The following is a 17,992-nucleotide window of genomic DNA, read 5'->3' on the forward strand; positions in this document are numbered from 1 at the left end:
TCGTTGCTGTGTCAACAGGACTTAGCTCATTTTACTCGAAATGAAACTCAATAGGTGAACTGATGCATTTTTCAGCTGTTGTTAGAAATGGTAGATCATCATTAGAAAATAAAAAGTATGGAATGTGATTACTCAAAAATTGAAATGTGAACAGGTTAACTATACAAGTCATGTATGGATGGCACCGAAAGTACTACTTGCAAGTAGCACCCTTAAGTATTGGACAGGACAGCATCTTGGATGGATGGTATACTATAGCCCTACATCCAAATGCAATATCCAGATGGGATAGTACAGCACATTAGCCAGATGGTATGGTATAGTGTAGTGTTGTACACAAATGGGTTGGTACAGCGTGTTAGCAGAACGGTATTCTATAGAGCTGTAGGGTGGTGCTGTATCCGAACATAGTACAGATATTATGCATCGTGGGACGGGGTGGCAGTCAGACCAGGACTGTGATTGAGCAAATAAGCCTACTGTATGAATGGAGGAGTGAAAAACCAAATCTGTACCCTGAGCATAGAGCTTGATGTACGTCACTGAACAATGGCAGTTACATTGGACGATAAGTGTAGGCACATTTAAAGGCATTAAATGCATGCCATAGTCTCACCATACTTCTCATAGTTTGAAGCCTGAGAATAGTCATCTGAAAGTAACCTCAATTCAAATATCGTCTGTCGACAAACAAGCAGAAACACCTGTCGTCCAGAACAGAACCGCATGCAGGAATCAGAAGGAACAGCAACTGAATGCAGGATGCCAAAAGCAGAAAGAATGCTTTGTCCAGCACTCAACAGGGCTCACAAACATGTGACATGGCCCACACAGGCCTATGATTGGCTCGTAATTGCTACCTCCAAAGTATAGGTCAGTAGACATCTCCCCAGAACTGAACATTGGACCCATATCTGAAATTGGCTTGTATGGTATCTACAGTAGACGATAAGTGATTTAGCGAATAAATAAATTAATATACCAAAAAATGTAACTATATAAATTACTTTTAACGAGGATATTTTATTATGTTACTATAAACTACATATAAATACTGTACAGATTAACATCTATAACTTTTGTTGTCCAGACATCATGCACTATTCAGTATGTAAAACAAAATATGCAAAAATGTAATAACACCTTTCATATAATGAAGGCTACACACATGTGGCACAAAAAATTGTTTGATTCAGTTGTAGTTGGACAGCTATCAAATGATAAATATCGACATAACACGTACAAATTATTTTTGCATTACTTGTAACGTAGTTTCAGTGTTCCAGCTCGCACAATGGGGTACTTGTCACCAGTGCATATGCCGTGGTAGTCATCGAGAGACAGGTCGGAGAACGCGATGCCGCCCAGGCTCTTGATCTTGGCGTACGCTGCCTTGTACTGGGCAACGTCTGGGTCTTCGTAGCCGACCCACAGGCCAGTTACCTCCCCAGAGGGCAGCCGGAAGCCGTAGGAGCCCAGGCGGTCGGTGGGGTCCGTGACGCGGCTCAGCGTCGTCTTGTAGCCGGCGTTGCCTGCGTTCGGCAGCAGCATGCACACCGTCTGGAACGCCATTATGCCGGCGGTGTTGGCGATGTTGTCCGTGTCACCAGCTCCGTCTGCCTCGATTGGTGGAACTCCCGACACTCTGCTGTCATCGTCCAGTTTCCACGTGCGAGCAAAGGTCGGAATGCCGAGGACAATCTTCCTGGCTGTAAAGAGAAGGCAATCCATGAAATCAGCAATTCCTGATTTCTTTCCTCGTATTGAGAAACAGAATAGTTACCTGCACCATTTAAGGATTTTAGGAACTTTTGAAACATGGAGCGATTGTTTCCTATTTCATCTTACGGTGGATACATTTTGTTTCTCGTAGGATGGACATCTACTTAGCAATCATATACAACCGCTCGCTCACCGATAGATCTGTACCTACAGATTGGAAAATTGCGCAGGTCGCACCAGTGTACAAGAAGGGTAGTAGGAGGAATCCATCGAACTACAGACCTATATCATTGACGTCGGTTTGCAGTAGGGTTTTGGAGCATACATTGTATTCAAACATTATGAATCGCCTCGAAGGGAAAGACCTATTGACACGTAATCAGCATGGTTTCAGAAAACATCGTTCTTGTGCAACGCAGCTAGCTCTTTATTCGCACGAAGTAATGGCCGCTATCGACAGGGGATCTCAAGTTGATTCCGTATTTCTAGATTTCCGGAAAGCTTTTGACACCGTTCCTCACAAGCGACTTCTAATCAAGCTGCGGGCCTATGGGGTATCGTCTCAGTTGTGCGACTAATTCGTGATTTCCTGTCAGGAAGGTCGCAGTTCGTAGTAATAGACGGCTAATCATCGAGTAAAACTGAAGTGATATCAGATGCTCCCCAGGGAAGCGTCCTGGGACCTCTGCTGTTCCTGATCTACACTCCTGGAAATGGAAAAAAGAACACATTGACACCGGTGTGTCAGACCCACCATACTTGCTCCGGACACTGCGAGAGGGCTGTACAAGCAATGATTACACGCACGGCACAGCGGACACACCAGGAACCGCGGTGTTGGCCGTCGAATGGCGCTAGCTGCGCAGCATTTGTGCACCGCCGCCGTCATTGTCAGCCAGTTTGCCGTGGCATACGGAGCTCCATCGCAGTCTTTAACACTGGTAGCATGCCGCGACAGCGTGGACGTGAACCGTATGTGCAGTTGACGGACTTTGAGCGAGGGCGTATAGTGGGCATGCGGGAGGCCGGGTGGACGTACCGTCGAATTGCTCAACACGTGGGGAGTGAGGTCTCCACAGTACATCGATGTTGTCGCCAGTGGTCGGCGGAAGGTGCACGTGCCCGTCGACCTGGGACCGGACCGCAGCGACGCACGGATGCACGCCAAGACCGTAGGATCCTACGCAGTGCCGTAGGGGACCACACCGCCACTTCCCAGCAAATTAGGGACACTGTTGCTCCTGGGGTATCGGCGAGGACCATTCGCAACCGTCTCCATGAAGCTGGGCTACGGTCCCGCACACCGTTAGGCCGTCTTCCGCTCACGCCCCAACATCGTGCAGCCCGCCTCCAGTGGTGTCGCGACAGGCGTGAATGGAGGGACGAATGGAGACGTGTCGTCTTCAGCGATGAGAGTCGCTTCTGCCTTGGTGCCAATGATGGTCGTATGCGTGTTTGGCGCCGTGCAGGTGAGCGCCACAATCAGGACTGCATACGACCGAGGCACACAGGGTCAACACCCGGCATCATGGTGTGGGGAGCGATCTCCTACACTGGCCGTACACCACTGGTGATCGTCGAGGGGACACTGAATAGTGCACGGTACATCCAAACCGTCATCGAACCCATCGTTCTACCATTCCTAGACCGGCAAGGGAACTTGCTGTTCCAACAGGACAATGCACGTCCGCATGTATCCCGTGCCACCCAACGTGCTCTAGAAGGTGTAAGGCAACTACCCTGGCCAGCAAGATCTCCGGATCTGTCCCCCATTGAGCATGTTTGGGACTGGATGAAGCGTCGTCTCACGCGGTCTGCACGTCCAGCACGAACGCTGGTCCTACTGAGGCGCCAGGTGGAAATGGCATGGCAAGCCGTTCCACAGGACTACATCCAGCATCTCTACGATCGTCTCCATGGGAGAATAGCAGCCTGCATTGCTGCGAAAGGTGGATATACACTGTACTAGTGCCGACATTGTGCATGCTCTGTTGCCTGTGTCTATGTGCCTGTGGTTCTGTCAGTGTGATCATGTGATGTATCTGACCCCAGGAATGTGTCAATAAAGTTTCCCCTTCCTGGGACAATGAATTCACGGTGTTCTTATTTCAATTTCCAGGGGTGTATATAAATGACCTGGGTGACAATCTGAGCAGTTCTCTTAGGTTGTTCGCAGCTGATGCTGTAATTTACCGTCTAGTAAGGTCATCCGAAGACCAGTATCAGTTGCAAAGCGGTTTAGAATAGATTGCTGTATGGAGTGGCAGGCGGCAGTTGACGCTAAATAACGAAAAGTGTGAGGTGATCCACATGAGTTGCAAAAGAAATCCGTTGGAATTCGATTACTCGATAAATAGTACAGTTCTCAAGACTGTCAATTCAACTAAGTACCTGGGTGTTAAAATTACGAACAACTTCAGTTGGAAAGAGCACGTAGATAATATTGTGGGGAAGGCGAGCCAAAGGTTGCGTTTCATTGGCAGGATACTTAGAAGATGCAACAAGTCCACTAAAGAGACAGCTTACACTACACTCGTTCGTCCTCTGGTAGAATACTGCTGCGCGTTGTGGGATCCTTACCAGGTGGGATTGACGGAGGACATCGAAAGGGTGCAACAAAGGGCAGCTCGTTTTGTTTTACACGTAATGGGGGAGAGAGTGTGGCAGATATGATACGCGAGTTGGGATGGAACTCATTAAAGCAAAGACGTTTTTCGTCGCGGCGAGATCTATTTACGAAATTTCAGTCACCAACTTTCTCTTCCGAATGCGAAAATATTTTGTTGAGCCCAACCTACATAGGTAGGAACGATCATCAAAATAAAATAAGAGAAATCAGAGCTCGAACATTAAGGTTTAGGTGTTCGTTTTTCCTGCGCGCTGTTCGGGAGTGGAATGGTAGGGAGATAGTATGATTGTGGTTCGATGAACCCTCTGCCAAGCACTTAAATGTGAATTGCAGAGTAATCATGTAGATGTAGATGTAGATGTATTTTCGTATTTATGTGGGATCAAGCGAAATGCACGTTATCTCACAGGACAAAATGTTAGTCATCCTCTTAAAGGAGCATACTGGGTACTTTGGTGTGCTGTATGTGGTCTAGGTGGTGATTATGTGACTATCCACTACTGACATAAGTCATGGCAGTCAAGTGATTCGTATATGCTAGTCTGTTGTATGCAATCATCTCAGTAAATCCTGTCTCACCCAGAGTAAGACTCACTGTATGCTTACTTGCTGCTTCATGTGAGGCTTCCAAGCGGTTTCTGACGACTGCTAGATTGTTTCCCTCGAGAAGGCTTTGCATGTTTTTGCGTGATAGCTCTGGATCTGTTTCCCTTGTAGTGTTCTCTGACTATTGGCTGTGGAAGCCATTTAGGAGCCCTGTCGGCGTCTGATATCACAGTCTAAAACCAGAGCCTCACCGTAAGTGCCACACCAGGGAGGCACTCTGCTGGAACTTAACCTCAAAGTGTCTATTAGTTACCACAGATGTCTCCACAGTGGATTAGAGATTCCTCTCTTGCCGGCCGGTGTGGCCGAGCGGTTCTAGGCGCTTCAGTCTAGAGCCGCGCGACCGCTACGGTCGCAGGTTCGAATCCCGCCTCGGGCATGGATGTGTGTGATGTCCTTAGGTTAGTTAGGTTTAAGTAGTTCTAAGTTCTAGGGGACTGATGACCTCAGATGTTAAGTCCCATAGTGATCAGAGCCATTTGAACCATTTTGAACTACTCTCTTAACTGATGCATACAGGGAAGAGGCAGTCTTCTATTTGAGAAAATTCGCAGGTAGTGCTTGAAGCGGTCATGCAACTCGCACCAGACCTTACACCTTGTGATTGGTCTGGCAGTCCCTATAACTTGCTAGTCAGCAGTGAAGTGTGATACGCAGCAAACTTACAATGAATCTTAATCGTGTGAGATGGTCTTAACATTGGTCGACATAGTGACAGAATGACAGGTAGAAGCTACCGTGTCTGGACTGGCCCATGGCTACACTGTGAACATAGTAGCTCGATTTACTGGCCGGTCAGCGCAGTCTTCGAACGTGTCTACAAGGAGGGGTGCACCATTCGCAGCCACGTAATATGACCTAACAACAAGGTTCGTCAAAAGACACTAATTCAAAGTAACTGGTGACAAGTGTCCCGCCTTATCGACGGTAATCGGTTTCAAACTCGACAGGAATTGCTGTTGTCACTGAATTCAGGTCCACCTCAATAATCTTCCGAGTGAACATTGGCAAGGCAGCTGCATGTACACTCCTGGAAATTGAAATAAGAACACCGTGAATTCATTGTCCCAGGAAGGGGAAACTTTATTGACACATTCCTGGGGTCAGATACATCACATGATCACACTGACAGAACCACAGGCACATAGACACAGGCAACAGAGCATGCACAATGTCGGCACTAGTACAGTGTATATCCACCTTTCGCAGCAATGCAGGCTGCTATTCTCCCATGGAGACGATCGTAGAGATGCTGGATGTAGTCCTGTGGAACGGCTTGCCATGCCATTTCCACCTGGCGCCTCAGTTGGACCAGCGTTCGTGCTGGACGTGCAGACCGCGTGAGACGACGCTTCATCCAGTCCCAAACATGCTCAATGGGGGACAGATCCGGAGATCTTGCTGGCCAGGGTAGTTGCCTTACACCTTCTAGAGCACGTTGGGTGGCACGGGATACATGCGGACGTGCATTGTCCTGTTGGAACAGCAAGTTCCCTTGCCGGTCTAGGAATGGTAGAACGATGGGTTCGATGACGGTTTGGATGTACCGTGCACTATTCAGTGTCCCCTCGACGATCACCAGTGGTGTACGGCCAGTGTAGGAGATCGCTCCCCACACCATGATGCCGGGTGTTGGCCCTGTGTGCCTCGGTCGTATGCAGTCCTGATTGTGGCGCTCACCTGCACGACGCCAAACACGCATACGACCATCATTGGCACCAAGGCAGAAGCGACTCTCATCGCTGAAGACGACACGTCTCCATTCGTCCCTCCATTCACGCCTATCGCGACACCACTGGAGGCGGGCTGCACGATGTTGGGGCGTGAGCGGAAGACGGCCTAACGGTGTGCGGGACCGTAGCCCAGCTTCATGGAGACGGTTGCGAATGGTCCTCGCCGATACCCCAGGAGCAACAGTGTCCCTAATTTGCTGGGAAGTGGCGGTGCGGTCCCCTACGGCACTGCGTAGGATCCTACGGTCTTGGCGTGCATCCGTGCGTCGCTGCGGTCCGGTCCCAGGTCGACGGGCACGTGCACCTTCCGCCGACCACTGGCGACAACATCGATGTACTGTGGAGACCTCACGCCCCACGTGTTGAGCAATTCGGCGGTACGTCCACCCGGCCTCCCGCATGCCCACCATACGCCCTCGCTCAAAGTCCGTCAGCTGCACATACGGTTCACGTCCACGCTGTCGCGGCATGCTACCAGTGTTAAAGACTGCGATGGAGCTCCGTATGCCACGGCAAACTGGCTGACACTGACGGCGGCGGTGCACAAATGCTGCGCAGCTAGCGCCATTCGACGGCCAACACTGCGGTTCCTGTTGTGTCCGCTGTGCCGTGCGTGTGATCATTGCTTGTACAGCCCTCTCGCAGTGTCCGGAGCAAGTATGGTGGGTCTGACACACCGGTGTCAATGTGTTCTTTTTTCCATTTCCAGGAGTGTATATTTGGAGTTAGGCACCTCGCAAAGGATCTTTCCTGACAGCGGTATTTAAAGCTGCGCATTGTGAGTGGCGAAAGACACAGAAACTCGTCAACTGATTGCGGGATGTAGATGGTGTGCTCTGGTGAGAGGACTCTCCGATGTGAAGTGCTTATGGCGTACAGATAATAGTGCGCCAAATTTCTTTAGACTGTGTTTTATATTCAGAGAAAAGTGTTGCAGCTCATTTACTGACAGATTTGCCTTCTATTTTAAATGACAGTCAAACGAATGTGGTAGATATTTTTGTTCCTGAGGGCCTAGTTTGCAAAATATATGTTGTAATTATATGATTAGATAACGAAATGCACTATGTGATCAAAAGTATCCGGACACCCCCAAAAACATACGTTTTTCATATTAGGTGCAGTGTGCTGCCATATCGGCGACCTCAGTAGTCATTAGACTTCGTGAGAGAGCAGAATGGGGTGCTCCGCGGAACTCACGGACTTCGAACGTGGTCAAGTGATTGGGTGTCACTTGTCTCATACGTCTGCACGCGAGATTTCCACATTCCTAAACATCCCAATGTCCACTGTTTCCGATGTGATAGTGAAGTGGAAGCGTGAAGGGACACGTACAGCATAAAAGCGTACAGGCCGACCTCCTCTGTTGGCTGACAGAGACCGCTGACAGTTGAAGAGGGCCGTAAGGTGTAATAGGCAGACATCTATCCAGACCATCACACAGGAATTCCAAACTGCACCAGGATCCACTGCAAGTACTATGACAGTTGGGCGGGAGGTGAGTAAACCCTGGATTTCATGTTCGAACGGCTGCTCATAAGCCACACATCACGCCGGTAAATGCCAAACGTCGCCTAGTTTGGTATAAGGAGCGTAATCATTCGACGACTGAACAGTGGAAAAAAGGTTGTGTGGAGTGACGAATCACGATACACAATGTGGCGATCAGGTGCAGGGTGTGGGTACGGTGCCAGAGTGTGTAGTGCCAACAAATTCGGAGGGAGTCGTGCTTTTCATGAAAGGGGATTGCACCCCTTGTTGTTTTGCGTGGCACAATCACAGCACAACCTTACATTGATGGTTTTAGTACCTTCTTGTTTCCCATTGTTGAAGAGCAATTCGGGGATGGCGACTGCATCTTTCAACACGATCAAGCACCTGTTCACAATGCACGGCCTGTGGGAGAGTGGTTGCAAAGACAGTAACATCCCTGTAATGGAGTGTCCTGCACAGAGTGCTTACCTGAATCTTATAGAACACCTTTGGGATATTTTGGAACGCCGACTTCGTGCCAGGCCTCACCGACCGACATCGATACCTCTCCTCAGTGCAGCACTCCGTGAAGAATGGGCTGCCATTCCACAAGAAACTTTCCACCACCTGCTAAAAGGTATGCCTGCGAGAGTGTAAGCTGTCATCAAGGCTAAGGGTGGGTCAACACCATACTGAGTTCCAGCATTACCGATTGAGTGCGCCACGAACTTGTAAGTCATTTTCAGCCAGGTCTGGATACTTTTGATCACATGTGTACCAGTTGCACTATGAGTTTTATTATCTACATCACATTCAGCTCATTTCACCATACTGCTGTCGTCAGGTGCTGTGTAAATACATTTATAGGCAGTATGCTTGATATTGTAAACTGTAACTATGATCATAACGGTATTACACATTCAGCTAGTGTTTTTTCCTTACTTGTAATATCGGTGCTGCCATACGCTGTCTTTGTTGGAATTTGTATTTAGACATTATTTGGATGTTCGTTGTACACGTAATGTTATATGTAATGTTTACATATGGATTAGTCCGGTTTTGCCCGCATCTCGTGGTCGTGCGGTAGCGTTCTCGCTTCCCACGCCCGAGTTCCCGGGTTCGATTCCCGGCGGGGTCAGGGATTTTCTCTGCCTCGTGATGGCTGGGTGTTGTGTGCTGTCCTTAGGTTAGTTAGGTTTAAGTAGTTCTAAGTTCTAGGGGACTGATGACCATAGATGTTAAGTCCCATAGTGCTCAGAGCCAGTCCGGTTTTGTGCCTTATTGTCTCTCTTGACAACTTGGATGACGATGGACCAGCGATATTACGTTTTTACATAGTTATCACTATAAGTAGTTGATGTGGTACTACTTTTAAGTTTTTAGGAGATGTCCTACTTGTTCTCTAAAATATTTTAGGAGTTTTTAATACATGAGGGTGGCTGGCTCATCCATGTTTCTATAAGTGATCAGCCAGTCATGTAATCCGGTGTCATTATTTTAGTTTTTTCCTCTTGTCTTGCATATGTTTTAATTGCTAGTTTGCTCGCCACCGTAGCTGTGGCCAGTGTGCACGCTTGTTACACGGGGGGCCCGGGTTCGATCCCCCGCTGAGTTGGGGATTTTCTCCGCTCAGGGACTGGGCGTTTGTGTCGTCTTCATCATCATCATCATCATCATCATCATCATCATCATCATCATCATCATTTCATCCTCCTCGACGCGCAAGTCACCGATGTGGCGTCACCTCAAAAGACGTGCACTAGGCGATCGGTTCTACCCGCCGGGAGGGCCTCACTACACGACATTTCATTTCAATTGCTAGTTTTAGAACATCTGACCAGTTTTACGCTTCTTAAAAGATGAGAAATAGTGTGATTGTGTGGGTAATACGTCGCAACAGCAGTCGTAAAAAGAGTGATTGAGTGTAATTCTGTCAGACTTAACTGTAACTTGCTTTATGACATCTTAGATGTTTTAACCACACTTGTTCCTATTAATTTTCGCACGGACATGGATAACGTCGCCATTGGGCGCCCATTAACGAAAATAATACACACACGACATTCAGCATCAAAATAATCGCAAGCAGCATTTATAATATCGTTTAATTCTGTGTAATATCGTTATGAACCATCACGTTTCACAAATATACATTATTTTTTTAACGTCAACTATTACGTTACAATATGATACTAGAACTCGGATTATTTTACAATATGAAGTCGCTACGTGTATATGTATGCAGATTTCGTATTTCATTTTCTATCCACGAGGATCTTAGAAAAATGGACGCAAGTTCGAAAAATGTTTAGTTGAAAAAGTAAACTTCTATAATACAGTTGATGCTGTCATTTACCGTCTAGTAAAGTTATCAGAAGATCAAAAACAACTGCAAAATGATTTAGACGAGACATGTGTGTGGTGCGAAAAGTGGCAGTTGACTCTAAATAATGAAAAGTGTGAAGTCATTCACATGAGTACTAAAAGGAATCCGTTAAATTTCTGTTGATCGATAAATCATTAAAATCTTAAGACTGTCACTTCAACTAAATACCTAGAAATTACAGATACGAACAACTTAAAATGGAACAATAACGTAAATAACGTTGTGGGGAAGGCAAAACAAAGACTGCTTTTCATTGGCACAACACTTAAAAGACGCAGCAGGGCTACTAAAGAGACTGCCTGCACTATTGTCAGCCTGCTACCAGAGTACTGCTGTGCGGTATGGGATCCTTACCGAAAAGGATGGATGGAGGACATCGAAAAAGTTCAAAGAGGGCAGCTCGTTTTGTCTCATTGCGAAACAAGGGAGAGAGGGTCACGGACATGGCACGCGAGTTGGAGTGGCAATCATTAAAACAAACACTTCCTGTAGTTTCAGTCTCCAACTTTCTCCTCCGAATTTTGTTGACACCCACCCACGTATGGAGAAAGCACCATTGTAATAAAATAAGATAAATCAGAACTTCCACGGAAAGTGAACCGTAAGAAAACAGAGTGAAAGTGATTCGATGAACCCTCTGCCAGCCACTTAAGTGTGAAGTACAGAGTAGTCATGCAGATGTACGTGATATTTTGAAGATGATTTTTTTAAGTACATGATTCTGTTTTTGAAATTCAGAGGTCTCCTTTAAATTACTGCCGGGCGGAGTGGCCAAGCGATTTTAGGCGCTACAGTCGGGAACAGCGTTACTGCTACGGTCGCAGGTTCGAATCCTGCCTCGGGCATAGATGTGTGTGATGTCCTTATGTTAGTTAGGTTTAAGTAGTTCTAAGTTCTAGGGACTGAAGACCTCAGATGTTAAGTCCCATAGTGCTCAGAGCCATTTGAACCTTAAATTACTCTTCCTGAAGAACATATCAGTTTCCTCCTTTATCTCCTGCTCCTGCGTATGACTTCTTCAGGACGAGGGAAAGGTCCTTCGTCTCTCGAAATATTGCGGACATATTACGACCTGAGGCGGCTGTAAACCTGGAATAGTTCAAGTTGTAATATGCCGCACAAATCTTCGAACACACAGATAATATTGTGGCAGGATTTATCATCATGTCCTTTGACACACACACACACACACACACATTCGTCATTCATTATTAACGTCACGTACAGGAACACACACACACACACACACACACACACACACAGACATGTTAACGAAATGAGAACGTAAGAACTTAGAGCCTATAGTCTGCTGCTCTCTAAACGAATGTACGTACAAGGGAAGCCCCTCTCGAGGAACCACCTCACGTTGCCGTCGGCCGTGAGGTCTGGGTCTCGCTTCCCCGCAACGTACAGTGGCGCCGGGTAGTCAGCTGTGTTGGGAGTCCGCTGAGGGGTGTGGTAGTCGTAGGCCAACAGGTGTAGGTGGTCCACGTGCGGCGACAGGGCTGAGCAGTCGTAGTACAGCTGCAACAAATTACAGACGCTCATTTCATATGACTCGTAGAAGTGCAGCAGTAATCTAAATACGTGCGCCAGTTCTTGTGGTCTAAAGCTACACCAGTGTAGAAAAGCTAAGCACAAGCGAGACACGATAGTATAATTTTTAATAGCATGTTTAAAAGGTTAAACAGTAGGGCAGAATGTAAACAGATCATATTGCGTACACAAAAATATTTAAAACATGTACTTAGGAAAGTTCTGAAAAAGGAAGAGGAGGAGATTAGTGTTTAACATCCCGTCGACAACGAGATTTTAAGAGACGGAGCACAAGCTCGGATTAGGGGAGGATGGAGAAGGAAAGCAGCCGTGCCCTTTCGAAGGCACCATCCCGGCATTTGCCTTAAGCGACTTAGAGAAATGATGGTAAACATGAATCAGGATGGCCGGACGCGGGTCTGAAGCGTCGTCCTCCCGAATGCGAGTCAAGTGTGCTAACTATTGCGCTACCCCGCTCGGTAGTTCTGGAAAACAAGAAACACTTTTCTTCTTCTGACAGTGAACAGGGGATGTCGCTATATCCCCGTACAAGTTCGGCAGTAAAGTGGTTTGTTATGTGGGCGCTTCAAAGGTAGTCGATCCCCGTGCTCAGGAGATAAAACGGTGCGTAACAATCCTATAGAAATGGAACTTATCCACGAAAGAAGTGGCTTGCAGAAGACTCGTCGACCAATACTGAAGTACAGCTCGTCGGTTTGGGCCCTTAGAATTCAGGTTTCATAGATGAAGTAGGGAATATGAGAGTATCCAATGAAGAAACCACGTTACGTCACGGGTTTCTCTAGAAACAGCGGAAGCATCATGAAATGCTGATATCTCCAGAGCTAGACGCTACAATAGATGTGATCAAAATCACGGAGAGGTTTAATGTTACACGTCCGTGTCCAAGGAAAGTCACACAGCATAATATTGCTTGTTCCCACGCATTCCCGCGAAATAATCACTCAGGGAAAAATCAGGAAAATTCGAGCTCATAGGGAAATGTACCGACAACCGTTCTTCCTGTGCACCAGTTTCGACTGGAACAGGAAAGTGGTTAAATCATAGTGGCACCCGAAGTAATCTCCGCCACACACAGAGTGGTGGCTTTGTAAGTATATGCGCAGATCTGTAAGAGTCCTTCAAGACTTCTGCTGAGCTGAAATTTTACTTCCGATTGTATCACATACAAGCTCCATAGTGGTCAGAAATATACACTCCTGGAAATTGAAATAAGAACACCGTGAATTCAGTGTCCCAGGAAGGGGAAACTTTATTGACACATTCCTGGGGTCAGATACATCACATGATCACACTGACAGAACCACAGGCACATAGACACAGGCAACAGAGCATGCACAATGTCGGCACTAGTACAGTGTATATCCATCTTTCGCAGCAATGCAGGCTGCTATTCTCCCATGGAGACGATCGTAGAGATGCTGGATGTAGTCCTGTGGAACGGCTTGCCATGCCATTTCCACCTGGCGCCTCAGTTGGACCAGCGTTCGTGCTGGACGTGCAGACCGCGTGAGACGACGCTTCATCCAGTCCCAAACATGCTCAATGGGGGACAGATCCGGAGATCTTGCTGGCCAGGGTAGTTGACTTACACCTTCTAGAGCACGTTGGGTGGCACGGGATACATGCGGACGTGCATTGTCCCGTTGGAACAGCAAGTTCCCTTGCCGGTCTAGGGATGGTAGAACGATGGGTTCGATGACGGTTTGGATGTACCGTGCACTATTCAGTGTCCCCTCGACGATCACCAGTGGTGTACGGCCAGTGTAGGAGATCGCTCCCCACACCATGATGCCGGGTGTTGGCCCTGTGTGCCTCGGTCGTATGCAGTCCTGATTGTGGCGCTCACCTGCACGACGCCAAACACGCATACGACCATCATTGGCACCAAGGCAGAAGCGACTCTCATCGCTGAAGACGACACGTCTCCATTCGTCCCTCCATTCACGCCTGTCGCGACACCACTGGAGGCGGGCTGCACGATGTTGGGGCGTGAGCGGAAGACGGCCTAACGGTGTGCGGGACCGTAGCCCAGCTTCATGGAGACGGTTGCAAATGGTCCTCGCCGATACCCCAGGAGCAACAGTGTCCCTAATTTGCTGGGAAGTGGCGGTGCGGTCCCCTACGGCACTGCGTAGGATCCTACGGTCTTGGCGTGCATCCGTGCGTCGCTGGGGTCCGGTCCCAGGTCGACGGGCACGTGCACCTTCCGCCGACCACTGGCGACAACATCGATGTACTGTGGAGACCTCACGCCCCACGTGTTGAGCAATTCGGCGGTACGTCCACCCGGCCTCCCGCATGCCCACTATACGCCCTCGCTCAAAGTCCGTCAACTGCACATACGGTTCACGTCCACGCTGTGGCGGCATGCTACCAGTGTTGAAGACTGCGATGGAGCTCCGTATGCCACGGCAAACTGGCTGACACTGACGGCGGCGGTGCACAAATGCTGCGCAGCTAGCGCCATTCGACGGCCAACACCGCGGTTCCTGGTGTGTCCGCTGTGCCGTGCGTGTGATCATTGCTTGTACAGCCCTCTCGCAGTGTCCGGAGCAAGTATGGTGGGTCTGACACACCGGTGTCAATGTGTTCTTTTTTCCATTTCCAGGAGTGTAGTTTCGCTGGCCTGTCCATGGGGATAACATCTTCATACGAGTAACTTCCACCCCCACCCCCCCTCTCCTCCAAGAAAAATGCGGACTGCCATCATCGGGCATAAGACGATGTCTGGAACACGTCTACCGCTGAAAAATGGCATAAATGTTTGCAGTAGCTCATCAGTGTCTCTGATCATAAAAACTTCTCCCCTGAACACAAAGAAAGACCGAAGTACTGTACGGCCATCCAAATTGGTACCTTTCCTCACCCTGATCTCACCGCCATCAAAGTGGTCCCTGATCACGGTGCCACTATGGTCGTTTTGACTACTACACTCCTTCAAGTAAACGTACGGGTAAAATTATTTTACGCTCTGAAGCGGAATTCATCTTTGAAAAGCGCATTTCTCCCACCCAATCTCGTTGTTGTTGATTCCATAACAAACGGGACAGTCTCTCTCGTGTCATGTGAAGGCCAAAGACCATCAGATGTCTGACACGCAGTAACTAGCTCGAGGACCCGGTAGTACAGAATTTGTTGGGAAACGTTCCTCCTGAGCCATCTAGACGTCTTGCCAGTCACCACTGGAGATCATAGTACATTTAAAATATCGGTCATGTTGCGCGGTTTTGCTGAAGGTTGACCTTGTACTGGTCTACGACGAACATTTCCTGGTTCCCAGGAAGGTCGCTAAAGCCTTGAAAGGGCTTTTTGCTACGTTCAATGCCACTGATGCTGTGATCTATTCACAATGAAGCTCAAGGTGTCCGAGAATTGTACCTCACAAAACATGATCCAAATGGGGTCTTTGTGATATGTCTTTGTAACTTGAGCAAGGAGCTACCCATTGCTGAGAACGAATTATATGGATAGTGCACTAATTTTCCTTGTCTTTGAATCATACGCCTACAGAGGCTGCACAGTTCTAGATTGTGGGACAATCAGGATGGTCATTTTTGATGATTCTTCCTCATGGTTGCATTTCATGTTCCTCTTTTCTCATTACACTAGTGTGGTATACCATGTGCGACTTAACCAACAATAAACTGATGACACAAAACATTATGGCCACCTGCTTAATAGCTTGTTTATCCGTCTTTGGAACGGAATGCATCACTGATTCTGCGTATCAGGAATCCGATAGTTCGTTGGAAGGTTTGTGGAGGTATGTGAGAAGTTGAGTATGTCGTATGCTGATAAAAAATCGAGTTGAGTTACGCTACTGTTGTCATTATTTCAATATTTCAGTATACTAGAGTAGTTAGTGCAGCGACCTGCGACCGTAAGTTTACTTCAGATATCTGTGCCTATTAATGAACAGGAAATCATAACAACTAACAGCTGAAATTTCAGATCGACCATTGAATAATATTTCAGTTAACTGAGACTTTGTTTATAGTCATTAGTAGAAAAATGAGTTAATTACGAATTGGATGTAACTCCCGCTACGTTGCTATGGGATAATTTCACTTCGCATCTGATGCCTTATTCTATTCTGTAGAGATCCTTAGGAACACATGTCACTATAAACAAAGTGTAGTACGGGAGTGGGGTGTTATACATGGCGACTGTGACAGGACATCGCAAATTGTTTACTACAGTTCCGAACTTGGTAAAAGCCCTTTTTGAAATTTGTAGTAGTAACATAAATTTCAGTAAGCAATAGTAAAGAAGGTCGAATTCGACAATGCAGGCGTAATTAGAAACACAAAATCACATTCTGAATATAGAGATGTTTGACAATCAATTAGACATCAAAAGTGAAGCAAAGAGTACTGAGGAAATGGAAGCTATAACTATAAACAGCGTAGTAATAAAGCATGAAATTTTTGATCATAGTCTGGAAAATGTATATGCAGATAACGCGGGATACTAAAGTCGTTTGGCCGAAAGGCTAACAGAAATGAAACGAGTAGTGGGACAGGAAATCATATTGGGTACAGACCATATGGATACGGTAATAGAAATGCTTAAATCAGTGATCTCTGGTTTAACTGCCTTGAACAGTAAAACTGACACATCCTATCAGTCTTTGAGCACTTACGCGAAGAATTCAAATCAATCTTTGAACACTGACGTAAATAATTTGAGAACTGGGTTCAGAAATTCTAATCAGTCTTTGAATAGTAAATCTGACACGTCTATTCAGTCTTTGAAAAATAAAATAGATAAGAAATTTGGAGATGAAACGGAAACCCTTAAAAATTTGTTTACCAATGAAATAAAGAATACGAAGTTAAGTGTACAACAGGAATTGAGCAGGTTATAGAAGAGAATAACAAGTATATTGTGTCTCAAATAAATCAGAATGTAGTTACAAAGATAAAGAAGATTAGTGATGCGTCCAAACAGATGTTGATCTAAAGATAGGAACAGTCAGATCAGAGGCAAAGCAGTCTGTAAATTCTTGGCATGAGGAAACAGATGGGGTTACAAAAGAACCGGAATCGCAATTACAGGGAGCTGTAACTGTGATGAACACAGAAACAAGCAAAATTCAGGCATGTGTTAAAAGCCTAGAGAGTACCAGAAGTCTTACTGTAGGCCAAGTGATAGGAGGATCGTGTCAAGTTTGATGCAAAAAAGCAGAAGCCATCTGGTCGTGTTCATGGATAAGTATACACCATTGATACGGAAAGAATTTCCCTAGGAAAACCGCCTGAGAATTGCTAGAACAAGATTGAGTGGAGATGTAGATATTTGAGCAGTTCACATCTTGGGAGGTTGCGAAATGCTAGACGAATTTTTTAAAGGTTTGAAAAAGAATATTTGTCAGTAACTAAGCAAGAGGAAGTGATAACAGAGTTTACTTTTCCTGTTAGGATATCGAGTATGAAAATCTACTGTGAGGACCTGTATAGAAAACTGTCAAATGTCAAATGTGTGAAAAATGAATGCTGGGCATATTGTGAGCCAAATCACCATGAAATGTCCGAGTGTACGTTACTGGAGACTGTGATAAAATCTCGTTTTAAAAGAAAGTGGGAGACTTAGATGTGCTGTACCGTGATGATGAAAATTGGTACTACAATAATGCTAACAACCATCCAAACTGAAACCGTTATAAAAACAACGCTACCAGAAGAGAAACCACAATAACGATAATGGCAATCATAATCGTCAAAATGGTAACGCGATTGCTACAATGTGAGATCAGCTCAGATAGATAGAGGGAGAAGAGGCGGAAGAAGTTTTGGTCCAGCAAGGGGAGATTATAATTACAAATCTCGTGAAAATAGCTATGAGAAAAACGACGATTCGCATTAGTATAATGGTGTACTTCTG

At 46.6% G+C, this 17,992-nt stretch overlaps 1 protein-coding gene across 2 annotated transcripts in view; it reads right to left on the minus strand.

The window, feature by feature from the left end:
- Window positions 1-1,003: 1,003 nt before the first annotated feature.
- The window catches only part of LOC126194106 (chitinase-like protein Idgf4), a 179,704-nt gene continuing 162,715 nt past the window's right edge, over window positions 1,004-17,992 (minus strand). For both annotated transcript variants that reach the window (XM_049932740.1, XM_049932741.1), the window contains exons 5-6: window positions 11,884-12,073; window positions 1,004-1,709 (exon numbers count right to left, since the gene is read on the minus strand). In XM_049932740.1, coding sequence (XP_049788697.1) covers window positions 1,258-1,709; window positions 11,884-12,073 — 642 coding nt within the window. In that variant the 3' untranslated portion in view covers window positions 1,004-1,257. The remainder of the gene's footprint in view (window positions 1,710-11,883; window positions 12,074-17,992) is intronic.

The sequence above is a fragment of the Schistocerca nitens genome, chromosome 1, assembly GCF_023898315.1.
Source record: "Schistocerca nitens isolate TAMUIC-IGC-003100 chromosome 1, iqSchNite1.1, whole genome shotgun sequence".
Lineage (NCBI taxonomy): Eukaryota > Metazoa > Arthropoda > Insecta > Orthoptera > Acrididae > Schistocerca > Schistocerca nitens.